At 39.7% G+C, this 17,171-nt stretch overlaps 1 protein-coding gene and 1 long non-coding RNA gene across 2 annotated transcripts; one reads left to right on the top strand and one right to left on the bottom strand.

The window, feature by feature from the left end:
- Window positions 1-6,819: 6,819 nt before the first annotated feature.
- Window positions 6,820-12,447, top strand: LOC123978710 (amiloride-sensitive amine oxidase [copper-containing]-like). The gene is made up of 4 exons (XM_046062133.1): window positions 6,820-8,356; window positions 9,677-9,965; window positions 10,699-10,831; window positions 12,178-12,447. Exons 1-4 carry the CDS (start codon window positions 6,820-6,822, stop codon window positions 12,445-12,447), a joined length of 2,229 nt encoding a protein of 742 aa, XP_045918089.1.
- On the bottom strand, window positions 12,132-13,147 carry LOC123978762. Its single transcript, XR_006827050.1, has 2 exons — window positions 12,904-13,147; window positions 12,132-12,395 (listed from the first exon to the last, which is right to left on the bottom strand). It is a non-coding gene; the product is annotated as an uncharacterized LOC123978762 (long non-coding RNA).
- Window positions 13,148-17,171: the final 4,024 nt, after the last annotated feature.

Consider the following 17,171-nt stretch of genomic DNA (forward strand, 5'->3'; position numbering starts at 1 on the left):
ATCCATCCAATTTATTAGACAATGGTAACACATTCTCACTCTCAACTGATCACATATGGATAAAAAGTATGCAATGTCCAGTTACATTTTCAAAATAAAAGTACTTGTTAATGTTGCTAAACATCACAATTTTGCACAACAGGTTGTTAACGTTGTGAAATGTTGTAAAGTGGCTCTTGACCATGCTAGCATTTGTGATGACTTGGGAGCGAGAATGGGTTGTCCACTGTTTCTCTTTTTCATTCTCCCTCAGTTGTTTTTTTTGTCTTCTGTTTATTGTTGTTGTTCGGCTGCTCATCTCCGGTTGTTATTTTAAATCTCGGATTGCCTGGTTAACAGACAAGAAATGAAAATAACTTTTTGCTATTATTAGATAGGACAGTGGATAGAGAGGAAAGAGGGAGCGAAATAAGAGGCCACATGCAGCAAAGGGTAAAGCCCGGGTTTGAATCCAGCGAGCGGCAGCAAGGACTTGTGACGCACACTCTACCAACTGAGCTAACTGCACCTCAGAGAGAGAGAGAGAGAGCTTGATTGATTGCTTGAAAATAGTTTACCATTTTGGAAGAGCGGTTCTCCATTTGAAACAGGGAGGTTGTTCAGTGTTAAGTTCCTGTGATGAATTGAAACCAAATCTAGACCCAGCATCATCCTCAAAGCCTGAAAGCAGATGGCCACAGACACATTAACATAAACCAGCAGACATTTCCATCACTGCTTTTCTGACAAACATACTTTTTTATTACATATAAGCAAATCAAAGCAGGCCAACCTGGCTTTCAGCTAAGCTTCACAATGTTACTACCATGCTTATATATACTAACTACTGCTACATTATGGCTAGTGGAGAGAAAAGTATAGAAAAGTATGCCACTAATTATACCGCTTCATCAACTCCATCCATCCATGGAATCTGCCATATTTCACACCTTACTGCAGTTTCCTCTCCTGTCACAGACTGTACTGATGTACACTGCCCAGGTGCCATCAGTAGATGAGGCCAGCAGGTAAGTGCAGCTTCCCTGGAAGTGGAAGTGCTTCCTGTCAAAAGTGCGGTAGTGGGCTCCACCCCAGGACATGCAGGTGGCCGAGCTCTGAGGCATCCTGACGCTACCCAGCAAACCACCACGTACCAGAGGGGAAGTTTGGGAGTCTGAAGAGGAGGGAGAGAGTAGAGAGAGGAAGTGTGTGCAATTAGCTCTCATGTGATGTCATATGAAATACAAGTAATGAGCAACTGCAGACTTATCAGTGGATTGAAAAGAGAAATAAATTCAGTGCATGTCAAAAATTCATGCTTGAACAACATCTTAAACAGTTAGGTAGGTCCAGTACGTGTGTGCATAATGTGCATCCATGTTCTCTGACCAGGAAGGAGAGTGTATGTGCAAGACAAGCAGGTCTGGTCAGATGCATTCTTCCAGCTCAGCCCCCACATACTGCTGCAGCACTGCTCCATGTGCATAAGGGAGGAGTTATGAACTCCAGGAAACTCCTCACAACTCCATGTAGAGTAACACTGGCCACGCGCACTCACACCTGGAAGAATATAGAGAGAAAAGTTTAGATGAAGGATGGAGGAAGTAAATGGAGAGGAAAGGGGTTAGGGTGAAAGAAATTTTAAAAATGGGAAGAAAATGTGACTGCAAAGGAAAATCCTGATATAGTCACTGCATTTAGATCTTTAAAATAAATGACAAATAGTGGGAGGTTTGTTTATTACATCCATAATAGCTGGTGAAAGACACCATTGAAACATCATTATTAGGTTATTTTCTATTCTATTATGGTTAGTTTAAAGTAGTTTTAGTGATTTGCAATGTTTTCCTATAATCAATAAAATGAAAAAAGGCCTGAGCTTTGGGCTTGACCAACAACCTTTGATTACACAATAAAGAAACACAGTAAGAAAAGTAAGAATGTAAGACACTGCTGTTTTTCATTGACTAATGAAACTGTACAAAAGTTATTACTGATTACAGTACATTTCCAATTTCTCACAAAATTTGTGGTATTTTATGTAATGATGCACTGATTGTATAGTGTGTCATTTCACATGTAACAAAGGGATGATGCATGCACAGCAGATGTTGCTTTCTTGTCCTCACCCTCAGAGCAGCGTAGTCCGCCCCAGCCTTCACAGCATGCCCTCACTGTCTTGTTCACCATCTGGCTCTCCACCTCTGGGGGTCTGAGATCAGATCAGGTGAAACGTGAATAAATTCACAATACTGTATGTATTCATTTTTGGCAGTATCTACCTTCACTGGACTGTCTCACTTCCTGTTCTGTATTCCAAGTCAATTTATTTCACTAGGAGGGTTTAACATACACGTGTTCATGCGATTCCCCCCACAATTATAACCACCTTCATACAGGTGCCCTTACCAACCAACAGGAGTCACTGTTGTAGCGATAAGGGAATGATCCCCTGCCACATTCCCACTACAACACATTAACACCAAAAGTAAATGCCATCTGTGCAAATGTTTCAAGGTGGCCGTTTCATCTGATTGAGACTAGCAATACTGCCAGAATGTTTTTGAATCACTGAAAATAAACTGGGAACACTAAGTGATCCTGTCTTCCCCTTCTGAGCCACCTAATGATTTACCTGAAACTCTTCATACCTTGGAGACTAAGAGACAGGCCAACAGACTGACAATTGCTGAACTTTTCACTTACTTGTATAGAAAACAGGATGCCTTGGGGCCCTGTTGTTTGTAGTATAGTGCGATGCCATCATCATCCCCATGCTTGATGCGCATGCGGTCCACATCTAGCCTCCAGCCCTGGGTGTTATACTGATACACCTCAGAACATCTCACTTCAAGCTGCAGACGTGGGGACAGGACTCGCTCTACTCTCTCCTCCACCGTGTGTTCACACCAGTGTCTGGAGCATGGTACAGAGATTTAATTTCATCACAAATACTTCATGTTCAAGTCTACTGTTGTGCACCGAGGTACTTTCCTAAAGCTTAGTTAAAAGTCCCAAATTCTAAGGTCAAAAAGGGAACTTCTACTTTCTACTTGTATAAAGATTCTTATTATACAACACACACACACAGACACAAGACAGCAACAGACAAAGGTAATAAGCAATGGATTTTGTGTGGGCAATCTTAAATAGTTAATAGTTATACAGTAAAGTTAAAATGGCTTCAATGAGGATCCTTTATAATAAAAACTCATTTGAATTTGTACTAAAATATCATTAGTAACTGTGTTTCTTCAAAATGTGCTTAACTGGTCTGAATCATACCCACCCCATTCCCTTCACTGTCTGCAGTCCAAGCAAAATCAGCAGTAGTGTCTCCATGGTCCTCTCCTGGTTGTTTGTGCTTAAAATTAAATGAAAACAAAATTGTATGTTTTATATTTATAAAATATATTCATAATTTCTCATTAAACATCATAATACCAATTTTAAATAATCAGTGTTGCCTTGAAAACTCAGAAAGCTGAACAATTCTTGCTGACATGTATTCATAAAAGTCAGGCAGGATGATCGCCTAATAATAGGACCAATCAAAAGATTGATTATAATGTGTTACGTGTGTTGTGAGTAATCAAACAATTCACATAAATTCATTAAACCAATCAATATAAAATTTAAGTAAATTAATACACATTATATATTTTCTCTACTACAATTGCAACTACAATTAACAAAAGGTGGACTTACCTTTGTTTAAAATTTTTGCCATACAATGTCCTTGGCTTGTTCATCAGACGTTTCTGTGGTTTCACTGTCGTTTTGTTTTCATTACTTTTCTTTTTGTTTTGTCCAACAGTGTGCGATACAGTCCTCAGTAAGGTGATACTGATACTATGGGGGGAGCGGAGCCTCAGATGCAGAATTTTAAATGTGGGGTGTCACTGATGCAATGTAAAGTAGCATCTGAACCTGTTACCATTGGATGTAAGTGGCAAGGTCACAGCTGGGAGGGCAATCATTGGTCACCAGACCTGTGACAGACACATCTTCTGACTTCAACCCATCAAACATTACAGTACGCTGTAGGTGATGGCGGGGGTCGTGGAGCCTCAGCCACAGAATAAAGAGATGTTTGTCAGAGCCTAATCCTGTAAAGAGAGGCGTTTCGTGAAGGATGATGGGGGCATTTATTCAATGAAGTGTGTCAACAGACATGGGGACTTAAGGCTTTCAGACTCACCAATATCCCAAGTCTGACCTCCTGACCCCAGAGCGAGGAGGCTCAAACACAGCTGTGACCATAGTAGCCTACACCATAGCGTGAGTCCAGAGGAAGGAGAAGCTGATGTCACAAGGGGCTACTTTAATGGCATAAGCAACACAATGTGTCACAAATGCCTTCTTTACTTTTCCTCCATAAACCCCACCAATTAACTTGCAGCTTTTTTGTGAAAGATAGCAATGAGCTGAGTCACTGTTAGTTCAATCTTTCATCGTCATTCATAGGAAGGAGGACAAAAATAAACTAGATTTAGAGTCTACAGCTATGCCAGCAGTTCTCTGAGACTGTGCTTAGGCACAGTGGTGCTTTGCGCCAATTCTGACCTCAGCATGATAACATGTGCACACTGACAATGCAAATGTTTAGCAGGTATTATGTTTACCATGTTCACAATCTTAGTTTAGCATGCTGGCATGCTAACATTTGCTAATTAGCTCTAAAAACAAAGTAAAGATCACCACATTCATCCTTTGGGGTGCATGAATGTGTGTATCAATTGTTTCACATTTCACTGAGAAGGTCAGGGGATCACCAAATTTGTGCCTATTCATTTGTACATTTTGAGATATTTTACGGAAAAAGTTGCTGCTTTTGTTGTTAGATAAAAAGTCAGGGGAATACCAACACCAGTAGGATCCATAATGTGGGGGCTGTAAAATGACCGCGATTGCCCTACCCAGAACCGTAGCTAAAAATGCCCCTGGCACCAAGCCAAACAATCTATATTTAAACTGATGTGCTTACAGTGTACACTGAATAACGCACAGCTCTAGCAGCAGTCACAGGGTGAAATGCAATAACTGTCTCAGTGTATTACAGCGCTGAGAGAGTTTCAGACATTATGGGTCAACCTGCTTAACCCCCCTAATTTAGGTACAGATGTGTGTAACTGTGTGAGAAAAAAGGAAAAACCACAGGCAATTTTTCTAGATGAAGATTGCTATTGATCCCAGTCAAGCCTTGCACTTTATATAAAAAGATATATACTGTTGGATTGCATGAAAAAAACACTCTAAGTGATATGAGCAAGTTTTAAGGTTTGTTTGTTTGTAACACAGTATTCAATATTCAGATATCTAATTCACAACTAGAAGAAATAACTCTTTGAACTTGTTTTCAATTTAAAGTGATAAGTCTTTATAACAGTCTACGCATTTCACTTAGTTGGATTAGTTTTCACTTGGGCCTCATACAGTGTTACCTTGGAGCAAATGAAAGAGCAAAGTTCATCCTTGTACAATCAATGTATTGCAGGTTGTAAAACATCAATCAAAACCAGAGTCATTCTACAATGTTGCAGAGAAAGATGAACTGTACTGCTTCATTTCACACATTTTCCCTGGGTGATGCTACAGCAATCCTCAGGACTCTGCTGTATCTCTTCTACCAGTGACTTGTGGCTAACAACACCTTAATGGTTTGACGCATTCATTTGTATTGCTAAATTTCAGAGCTTTATTTTTATTATTTCAATGCATCCATTCCAAACTGTACTCTGCTCCAACTCCCAGTTATTTTAAATCAAGGCTTGTTTGCCGTTGCCTTTTATTAAATTAAAATTGGGGCAATTTATTCATATCTTGCATTTCACTGTAACTACACTGTCTCAATCTGATTTTAAATCATTCACATGTGTCTGTCTATACTATATTTCTAAATTGCCTTGTGTTTAATTTCTTTATACCTTTTATGTCTTATGTCAAGCACACTGAATTGTCTTGTTATTGAAAGGTGCTATCCAAATAAACCTGTCTTGCCTTCTTCAGAATTATCTAAAAAGAGCAACTGTTATCTCATCATATTTATAACCCACTGTTGACCAATCAGCCGCTAGGAGGTTAAATATAAGCAGCAGTGCATCGTTTATTTTGAGAGGGTTTTCTTCAATTGATTGAAGCAGGAGAACAACTACAGGTACAGTAGCTTGGTCAGTTTCTTAGTTCCTGATAGAGAGCTGAAAGTGTTTCTCAAGGAAGATTTGAACTACTCCAAAGTCAGTACATTATGTATTACAACATTATTACATAAATGCTATTATGTAAGTATCTTATACAATCAGATCAGTTCTGAAAAATGTGACAAACTGCACTGAGAACTTGATGGGAATTTTGAAATTGACATGACAGTCCAGTTTATCTTGTAAGTGTGCAGCACAAACAGTAGATTATCGGAAGATTATCAGAGAGAGAGACGATGTTGACGAGTGTGTTATGTTGGATACTGATACATACTGTTATAAATAAAATATAATAAAAATAAAGTGGTGTTCCTGTGGAGAAGTAACCTGGAGAATGGTAGAATAAATAGCATGTAGGGAAAGAGTAAAAATTGCTCATCCAGCTGTGAAGAGAAAAGAGAAAGAAAGGTAGCAGAGAGATTATCCTTAGTTTGTTAATTCTTCAGTTTACAAGAAGGGGGGAAGTAACAGGCTATAAAATAGAAACTCTCTACATCAAACTGTTAAATACAAGATTTGGAAGATTTTTATTCTTTTCAAAAATGGAACCTTACTAAATTAATTCATTGGACATATACAGTTTTTCTCCCTTATTCTCTAAATTTATGCTGGATATTCTTTTCTCCATAATAGTAAAGCCATGAGGATTCTCTGTCTACTGCAGCTGGTCTGCTTGGCTGGTTGTAGTGCTTCCAGATCAAGAGACTGGGCTCATCATGGTGCCCCCATGTTTGCCGACCTCACAGTACGTGAAATGAAAGCTGTCCGGGCCTACCTGCATGGTATTCCAGAGCTGGAGCTCACTGATGCTCGTAGCAAGACTCTGAAGAAGAATAGCATCCTACTGATAGAACTCCATCTGCCAAAGAAGCATGAAGCCCTGAGAGCTCTGGACCATGGACATGCCAGACCTCCACGTCAAGCCCGTGTGATCATCCAGTTTGGAAATCAGATCAAGTCCAACATCACTGAGTACATTGTAAGTCCTCTGCCATCCCCAAATTCCCATGAAGTCAAGAAGTTCAAGGGGGATATGCCTATCCGGTTTGAGTCAAGGCCTATTACTGCAGTAGAGTATGACCATATTACTGACATCCTCAATAAGATCACAACTACGGCTCACAAGCTTCTGTTTGAGACCACAGGAGGGTTTTCCTTTACTAACTGCTCTGACCGCTGCCTGACGTTCTCAGACATAGCGCCCCGTGGGCTGGGTCCAGGTGAGAGGAGAACCTGGATCATGTTGCAGAAGTTTGTGGAGGGTTATTTCATCCACCCAGTTGGGTTTGAGGTGCTTATCAACCACCGGGACCTGGATCCAGAAAAGTGGACTGTCGAGAAGGTCTGGTACAACAGCATGTACTTTGACAGTGTTGAGGAACTGGTAGAAAAATATGAATCAGGAGGTGTGGAGAAGGTCAAACTACCCGATCATGACATCAGTGACCTCTATTCCACTTACATCCCCCGGGGTCCAAGCAACACTCCCACTAATATCCATGGTCCTAAGCTAGTGGAGCCACAGGGGCCTCGCTATCATGTTGACCACAATTTTGTTGAATATGCTGGATGGTCTTTTGCCTACCGAGTCCGGTCATCAGCTGGACTTCAAGTCTTTGACCTCCGTTTCAATGGAGAAAGGATAGCCTATGAGATCAGCCTCCAAGAAGCTGTTGCCTTCTATTCTGGTGATACTCCCGCTGCCATGCAAACAAAGTACATTGATGCTGGCTGGGCTATGGGCACTTCAACCTATGAGCTGGCGCCTGGAATCGACTGTCCAGAAATTGCCACCTTTGTTGACCTTCACCACTACTTTGACACAGACAAACCTGTGCGATACAAAAATGCACTCTGTATTTTTGAGATGACAACTGCTATGCCTCTGAGAAGGCATTTCAACTCCAACTTCCAGGGGGGATATAACTTCTTTGGAGGGCTGGAAAACACTCTGCTGGTACTGAGGACAACCTCGACGGTTTACAACTATGATTACATCTGGGACTTCCTCTTCTACCAGAATGGAGTGGTGGAGGTAAAGGTCAGCGCCACCGGATATATCCACGCCACATTCTTTACACCTAATGGACTTCACTATGGTACCAAGGTGTATAACTATGTGCTGGGTAACCTGCACACACACCTCATCCATTACAAAGTGGACCTGGATATTGCTGGTGAGTGTTACGGAACAATCACCTAGTTTTTAATGCCCAGTTTAAAGAAGATCAGTGGAAAATCCACCACAGTAGACCATGAATTATGTCCATTTTGGATGATTCTGCACCTCACAGTTTATGTCTAGTGTCCTTTATGTAGCAAGGTGGAAAGCAAGGGTAAATTAGGACACATTTTCATGTAAAGGAGACCAAAGTTCACATACTGCAATAGCCCTACAATTAACATTTGCTTTTCTATCAACTGTAACCACAATTCACCAACCTCAGCCAAATGTTTTAGTTGCCTAACCCTAACCATACCTGGACCACAACAGTCATAACCACAATTTTCCATGCCATAGTTGCCTTGCGCAGACATTGGTGAAAGTGATAATTTAATGTTGCCACAGGATATAAAAGAACTTTGGAAATAAACATAACATTTTGTAGAGTCCTCCAATATTGACATTCATTCTTGGCGATGGGGTTGGGAAAACCATCTGCAATATTTTTCAATCTTTTTACTTGAGCAAACAATGGGTTTCGTGGTGGTGACTAATTAATCCCTTTACACCAATCTTTTGTAGTGTTTTGAAGGCAATGCAAGGAGGCAAAGCAAGATAGATGTATTTGTATAACACCTGTAATGTCAGGACAGTTTGAATTGAACTGGTGGTGAAATTAGATGAAAGAAAAGGGAACAAAGAAACTTTGTCTTTTATTGATGCCAGTCCAGATAACATGGTTTTGTGAACATTACCCTGTCATAAAGGAGACATTCCAGGCTATCAAGCCTGTGCAACTGTTCTATTGAAATGTGTGATCAAGGCCAGCTGTTATCAAGCCTATGTGCCATGCATGCGTCCACAACTTTATCTTGACCTGTGTGTCACTTCTGCTTCTTAGTATATTCAACTTAACTCTGCTGAAATAAATAGCAAGAAGACTTCTGATGCTTGGCTTGCACTTGTGCTGTGAAGCTCTGTAATCTCATGGCAAGAAGGCCCATGTTGGAACTTGCTGGCCAACAGGACCTCTTCTGTGTGGAGTATGCATGTTCTTCCTGCGCCTGCATGGGTTTTCTTCAGATGTTCCCACAGTGCAATTTAGGCTAATTGGCAACGTTAAATTATCCATAAGTGTGAATGTGAGAGTGAATAGTTGCCTGTCACTACGTGTCAATCCTGTGTTTGACTGGCAAACTGTCCAGGGTGTACCCCTCCACTTGCCCATGGATGGACTTCTAATACTAAAGTAAATGTCTAATGTCTCAACAGGCTGCTTGTACCTTGAAAGAAGAACCTCTCCTGACAACTCTTTCATTTCACTGTGACACAGGTCGCGAGAACAGCTTTGAGACAATGGACCTGAAATTTGTCAACTTCTCAAATCCCTGGAGCCCGAAAGATTTCATCGTCCAGTCCAAACTTCACATGACTGAGCACAAGACTGAGCGGTCTGCTGCTTTCCGCTTCGGCAAAAAGTTCCCCCGCTATGTACACTTTAACAACCCCAACGAGAAAAATAAGTGGGGGCACCAAAAGGGCTACCGTATTCAGTTTAACTCACATGCCCACAGTGTCCTTCCAAGAGGCTGGAGAGAGGAAAATGGCATCAGTTGGTCAAGGTAATAAAATACTTCCCCTTATACATTAAATTTATTCATTTAGCTGACGCTTTTATCCAAAGCGACTTACAATTGCTTTTTATGTCAGAGGTCGCACGCCTCTAGAGCAACTAGGGGTTAAGTGTCTTGCTCACATTGGGGTCTCACAGTGGATTTGAACCCGGGTCTAGTCATAAAGAAGGTATAACTTGGGTACAATATTTAAACCCAATATGCCATTTTTATGGTTTGCCCTCAATCCAAATGCATTGTCGACATATTATACACACTTTTCCCAAATTCAGTCAGTCGTATCTTTTATTATTATTATATTATCATTGGTATTGGTATCTTGGACACATTGGGATCATAGCATTTGAGCAAAGTTTTCACACATGATTGGGATTGAAGAGATTAATTTCTGGATTGGGAGTCTAAGTAGAGTCATAGTTAGGGAGTCACCACAGGTGCATCGAACAGAAACTTGAACTTTTGTCACCTAATAGTGGATTGTCACATTTGGGCATTGTAAGTGTTTGCACCTGAAGTAAATTTAGGAAAACCGCTGATGTTTCTCAACACCCAGGAGGGTTCTGTTTGACTGAATGAGAACAGTTGGACAAAATTAAAACAAAAAGGCCCACTTGAAATGAAAAAAGAGGTGCTTTTTCTCTGTATGATTTTTTTTCCAATTAGATATCACAATTACATTTAGTGTTAAATACTAATTGACTGGTAAACTGTCTCTCCACAGGTATCCTCTGGCTGTGACTCGTCATAAAGATAGTGAAGCCACCAGCAGCAGCATTTATACCCAGAATGACCCCTGGGAACCCGTTGTGTCCTTTGAGGATTACATCCGCAACAATGAAAACATAGTTAACCAAGTAAGTAGTAGTGCAGGAGTTTCCCCTCAGGCCCAAACGAATACGATCTCCGTCCACACCAGCGTTTTAGCTGCGTATCAGAGTTGAAAACTTACACTGCGCATGCGCATGCTGGTGTAAACATGAAGCAGAAGGTCTCTTCCGTAGTTACAGAAGATTGGCGAAAGAATAAAGTACTACAGACGAAGAACCACACTAGATTTTGTTTTGCATGGACCAATAACGAGCTGGTATTGTTACTGAATGTAACACGGGAGTTAAAAGCGACTGTGGCGGCGGAAAACAGAGTCGTTGCAAAGTAAATATGGCGACATGCACAGTACAAGTGTAGCAAATAAATGTTATTTGCATGGTACAAAATATTTTAATAAAAATACCTAAGCTAAAAACTCTGTCAGTAGCATTGTGTTTGCTTTGCATGACTCGTAAGACCCCATCAGAGAGTCAAACATGAGCGTCCGTTTTAAAACCCTACCCAGAGTTTTAAGGTGAAAAACGGGGTCGGCGGCGTTTCCAAACTTCTCTGTTTTAGGTCTTTGTTTTCGCCATTTTAGTCTGGACGGGAGGTGCGTAGCAAAAGGTCTCCGTTTTAAAACGAAAACGCAGTAGTGTGGATGGGGCCTAAGACAAAGCTTGTACATGTATATCACACATTTCCACAATATGCTTTTAAGATCAAAGTCAGGGGACAGTAGTTTTGTCCACGTTAGATTTATACTGATTTTCAGAAAGTAAACAAACCAAATTTCCAAAATGTTGAACTATTCCTCTAACCATAACAAGTGCATCCAGTGACTACACACACCCCATTTCCAGTTGTTAAATAATAATAATAACAAATAATAATACAATTGTTTGTAAATATATTGTATGATTTATTTCACTGGGCCCCCTAATGTTGATGAACACTGTACACATAATTTTGGAAATCAGAGTGGAAAAGTTTGCTCAGAACCGTATTGGATCACACAATATAATTTTATGATTACCAACCACAGACCATGGTAACAGTTTAATTACCATTTTTGTTCCACGGCTTTTGAGATTTGAGAGATTAGTGATGAGTCTTTTTGACTGGTGCAACAATTCAGTAATGGCGAGCACCCTTATGTTTCAAGTGGATTCTTAGAAATGTGGTTTACATTTGGGGTGTTGGGGAGTTTTCCTGAGAGGTTATGTCAGTGGCTTGAGGCTGATCTTGCTAAAATAATCTGTTCATCAGTTATGGTCGCTCACCATATAACTCATGAATGCTGACATTTTCATCTATTTGTTCTTTCAAGAAGATAAAGACCACCTGTTATGCGTCCTAAATTCTAATGTAATGTTTGCTCTCCTGTGTGCAGGACTTGGTAGCCTGGGTGACAGTCGGCTTCCTGCATGTGCCTCACTCAGAAGACATCCCCAACACGGCAACACCCGGCAACGCAGTGGGCTTCTTCCTCCGACCCTTCAACTTCTTCAACGAAGACCCTTCACTGGCATCCAGAAGCACCATCATTGTTAGGCCTGGCGAGGACGGAAAGCCCAAGGTCCAGAGATGGACACCAGAGGTCATAGGTCACTGTGTGACAGACAAGCCATTCTTTTACAATGGCACTTATGCAGAGGTATAGATGGGTCTTTTTTGGGTTTCCCAAAAAGTATTTTACCACAAATATAATTTTTGCTCCACTTGAGTACATTCACAGTGAGGATCTCAGATTTTTATATCACTTGAAGTATATCTGCTTCAAATTTATTCTCAGCAATGTCTAACAATGTCACAGCCTTATGAGAATTTCCAGTATCTACATTTTGAAAGACTAAAAACAAAATCCATTTTTAAAAAGAAAATAAAGAAGAGGAACATTTACAAGAAACATTTTTTTCATAAATGATGCCTGTTATAGCTGATCATATATAACTTACAATCCGATAAATTGATAAATATTTAGCTGAAGACGCTGCACATTTCACATTCTAAATCATATGAATGTCTCTCTTTTTCCTGCCGCATCAAATGAAGAAAAATCATGGACTTATAGCCCAAATAATACACTTAGTTAATCTTAATGTTAAAATTAACGTACCACTCCCAATCAAACCACACATGCAACCTGGCAGTGGGAAGGCATGGGAGGCCTTGAGAACTCCTGTTATCCCATGTTGGGTCTCCATGGCTGAGGTTTAGCAGCAGCGAGCATCCAGGATTCAGGATGCTCTGTATCCGCAGTGATTGTGCTAAACTCCTGGCCCCTCAGCATGCATTGCTTGCCCCTGGGTAGGAATGTTTTTACTGGAAAGAAAACAGGCCTTAAAGAGCAAACAGCCTGATTCCGGATTCTTCCCCGCAAACAGTCCAGAATTCCTGCTGGCTGTGCCGTTGCCCCTGGAAACCTAACACGTACAACATGACACAATAACAGCACATGTAACTGCTTTGTCCTTATTGTGCCCATTTCCTAACAAAGCAATGTCACTTTACAGATCTCAACCAAACGATTCACTCAAGTGCCAAATAAATCAAACTGTTTTAATCACGTTCTACTCTTTTGGGTTTGATTTTAACTGAAACTTTTCTGTATTAAACAATGATCAATACACACAGGCCTATGTGAGGAGAGAGTTGGTTTTTCAGTGGCAAAGTTGGTTTGTGTGAAGGATAAATATTGAGTGTCTTTGGAGTAGGAAAAATGAACCCAGCCAACAACATTTACACGTGTTTGCTGATGTTTCACATTATGCATGGTAAAAGAAGGGTTAATATGAAAGCTATACACACATAAGTGAATGGACTGGAAAGAATAAAAAACAATTGGGAAACAAATATTTCCATAGCTATTCCCAAGGCAGTGATGGTCTTGAAGTCACAACTGTAGAAAACTATAGCTTTTGGTATGTTTTCTTTCAAATCTGTTACTTTTAGGGCAGTTTGAATGGATGATGAAGACATACTTTTATAAGCAGCAAAATATGTAAAATTGAACACTGATAAATAATACATTTTTACATTTGTATACAACATATATATTGTTCAGCAAGACAGAGGATCACAAATTACATTAATGTGGTAATAAATATGAGGTCTAGACTTTAAGATACCTATAAAAAAGAACAATCCAGAAGGAAATCTTCCAAAGACAAATAATATGACATACAAAATGTTGATGTTTCTACATTACTACAACAAATATTTAAGTTTAGTCTGCAGAGGATGTTAAACTCTTATTGTGCCTGATTCAAAATTACCTGGGAACTTAGATGGTGATTTGTTGCCCCCTACTGGTTTCTTGAGTAATTGTTTAGTCTATTTAGATCATCAGTTGATGCTGAAGACATCCTATTGTGGTGGACACATGCCATAAATATGGAGGACCGTGTCGGCCACAATTGAAAATGAATACAGAAATTACAAAAACACTCAAAAACTAAACATCCTATTAAATGCACCAAAAAGAGCATATATATATGCCATATGACCCATACTGCATATATGTTGTGTGGACACCTTATTTTGAAAACCCGATGTTGTCACATACACTTTCTTGCAATTTGATTAATTATATTGTATGTGGTGCTTGTATCAGGTACAATTAAGACTTAATAGCTTCTCCATAGGTAAGACTCTCATACTGCAACACTTGTCTAAAGTTAGAAAATGACAGAATAAAGTTGCTAACCCTGCCTGTCACCGTGCACTGCTCCATTTCACTGCATTTACCATAAAGGCTCAAATACGTGTACACGCCAAATTTAATTGCGGCTAGCTGACGTTGTTCTCACAAAAGACAGCTCACTTGACCACAGTTCTGTATCCGTGTATGCCGCTAACTCAGTGTTGCTACAAAAAGAGTGAACAATGGCCTGCCCTGTCATTGTTGCAGAGGAAGCTGAAAGCCAGCAAGTGCTGCTGGCAAAAGAAATGGTCGATAACGATGTTGTTGTGTAGCACAACACATGCAAGAACTAAAAGATGTTACCAATCCCTTTGCCACATTGAAGGCTCTTCTTTACTGTCTTAACATACTTTTGGGAATACACAGTTCGCAAATGAGTGAAGTATACATTTGAGCTAATAAAAATAAAAAAACCTCACATAAATATGTATACATGGTAAAAATGTTATATACATTGTGGTATTACTTTTAATGAATGATGTAGATTGGGAACCTTGATAATGTTGTGCAAAGTATGCTTATTGTTTGGATTCCCAGTTTGTTGGGGTTCTGTCATCCTATTGTTGCAGCAGACATTAATTAAATTCCACAGTGTCATGCTTTCACTTACTCACAACATGAAAATAGTTACATTAGGCCTACAGTAAGTTATCAAATTGATCATTAAAGCTACAGCAGTGAAGCTGTGTTTTATTTGGTGCGATGTGTACAAAAATACAAGAGAATTAAATAGGAGAATTAAAAGTGGACTCTTAAACATCAGATCTCTGTCATTTAAAGCCGTACTAGTTAATGATTTAATATCAGATTATCATATTGATTTATTTTGTCTCTAAAAATTTCAAGTTACTTTCACTATATATTATAACCTTCAAGTAACTTCAACCAAGTCCAGTTACAAATAACATAAGCCTTCCAAAAACATTGAAATGTAAATGATCACAAGGAATATTGATCAATATTCATATGACCAAAGAGCTCCGGGCTACACAGGCAGATAAACAGAGAATGAAAGGCCCACGTGATGTGTCAGTACCACGAGTCAGCCACAAGATGGAGACAAAGACGTTGTGGGTCTGGGTATCTCTGGATAATCCGTAATTCGTTTGTAATTCTAAAAGGAAAATACCGTTTATGGGTTTCAAAACAAAAAACCAAATAACCATTTTTAGTGTCAGAATCAAAAAACGAAAAACCAATTAAAATCGGCCCGTTTTTCGTTTTTGGCAGTTCATTTTATTGTTATTTCTTTTAGAACAAAGAATGAAAGGAGTCTGTGAACTTCAGTCAATTCGTTTTTCGTTATAAACCAAAAACGGAAGTCATGTGGTCTATTCCTTTTATCGAAGGCATAGTAACCGGTAAAACCTTCAATATAAACGTAGCCCATGTGACATGTAATTAGAAAGGTGATTTTAGACTAAAGCTAAACTAAAATAACGTTTTTTTTAGTAAAACTAAAGTAGCACTGGGTGTGAAAAAAACACTTTAGCTAACTGAAATAAAAACAATAACTAATAAAATAATACCTGTTAGGCTGTTAGGGAGAATTAAACATTTGTAAGGCCATTGGCGACCTGTAACTTCAGATTAAGACAAGTGAATAGCTTAGGACAGCAGTTTGCCTATTTATTTAAGTTTACATTATTTAGTTCATGTTTTAGTTTTTTAACATACAGTCCCTGACAAAAGTCTTGTCGCTTGTGTACAAATTGACCTGAAGTGCCACTGAAATATATTTCTAATCAAGATTTTTTTTTTTTTACAAGAAATGGCTCATTTTAATCCCAACATCTTTTGTAATAATGTTTCAGTGCAAAACGAAACTGTCAAAAAGTATTCTAATATTCACAGCTTGGTAAAGTCCATTGAGTCAATTTTTGCAAAGACATAAGTGTTGTCGCCTTGTCATATGAGCTTCACCTGTGACTAATAATGGATCAATTAGGTCTCAGGTGTGTATAAAAACAACCCCAGTACACTAGACCTCTGCAAACATGCCTAAGATTCACCCTGAGACTAAAGTTTTGATTATCAAGAGGCTGAAGACCAGATCCACTGCTGATGTGGCAGACACCTTCAATGTGTCTCAGCGTCAAGTACAGAGGATAAAAAAAAACATCTGAAGACACTGGAGACATTTTTGACAAGCCCAGGTCAGGCAGACCCCGCAAGACAACTGCTCGAAAATCCAAGGCCAGCCCATTTTCCACTGCAGCAGAGCTCCACGAGACCTGGTCACCTGAAGTCCCTGTGTCAACCAGAATAGTTTGTCAGATTCTGTCTCGAAATGGCCTCCATGGTCGAATCAGTACCCAGAAGCCAGCACTAAACAAAAGACAATTGAAAAACCGTGTGGCATTTGCCAAGGCCCAAAGCCTGCTAAAAGGATGGACGATGGAAAAGTGGAAGAAGGTGGATTTTTCAGATGAATCTTCTGTTGAATTACACCACAGTCGCCGCAAATATTGCAGGAGCCCGCATGGATCCAAGATTCACCCAGAAAACAGTGAAGTTTGGTGGCGGAAAAATCATGGTCTGGGGTTACATCCAGTATGGGGGTGTGCGAGAGATCTGCAGGGTGGAAGGCAACATCAATAGTCTAAAATACCAAGAAATCTTAGCTACCTCTTATATTCCCAACCATAAAAGAGGCCAAATTCTGCAGCAGGATGGTGCTC

The sequence above is a fragment of the Micropterus dolomieu genome, linkage group LG01 (genome assembly GCF_021292245.1).
Source record: "Micropterus dolomieu isolate WLL.071019.BEF.003 ecotype Adirondacks linkage group LG01, ASM2129224v1, whole genome shotgun sequence".
NCBI lineage: Eukaryota > Metazoa > Chordata > Actinopteri > Centrarchiformes > Centrarchidae > Micropterus > Micropterus dolomieu.

Bases quoted from the DNA above. Each gene is read 5' to 3' on its own strand.
- LOC123978710 (XM_046062133.1), top strand. From the start codon at position 6,820: ATGAGGATTCTCTGTCTACTGCAGCTGGTCTGCTTGGCTGGTTGTAGT. The intron at 8,357-9,676 runs GTGAGTGTTACG...ACTGTGACACAG, and splicing joins AGTGGACCTGGATATTGCTG to GTCGCGAGAACAGCTTTGAG. The intron at 10,832-12,177 runs GTAAGTAGTAGT...TCCTGTGTGCAG, and splicing joins ATGAAAACATAGTTAACCAA to GACTTGGTAGCCTGGGTGAC.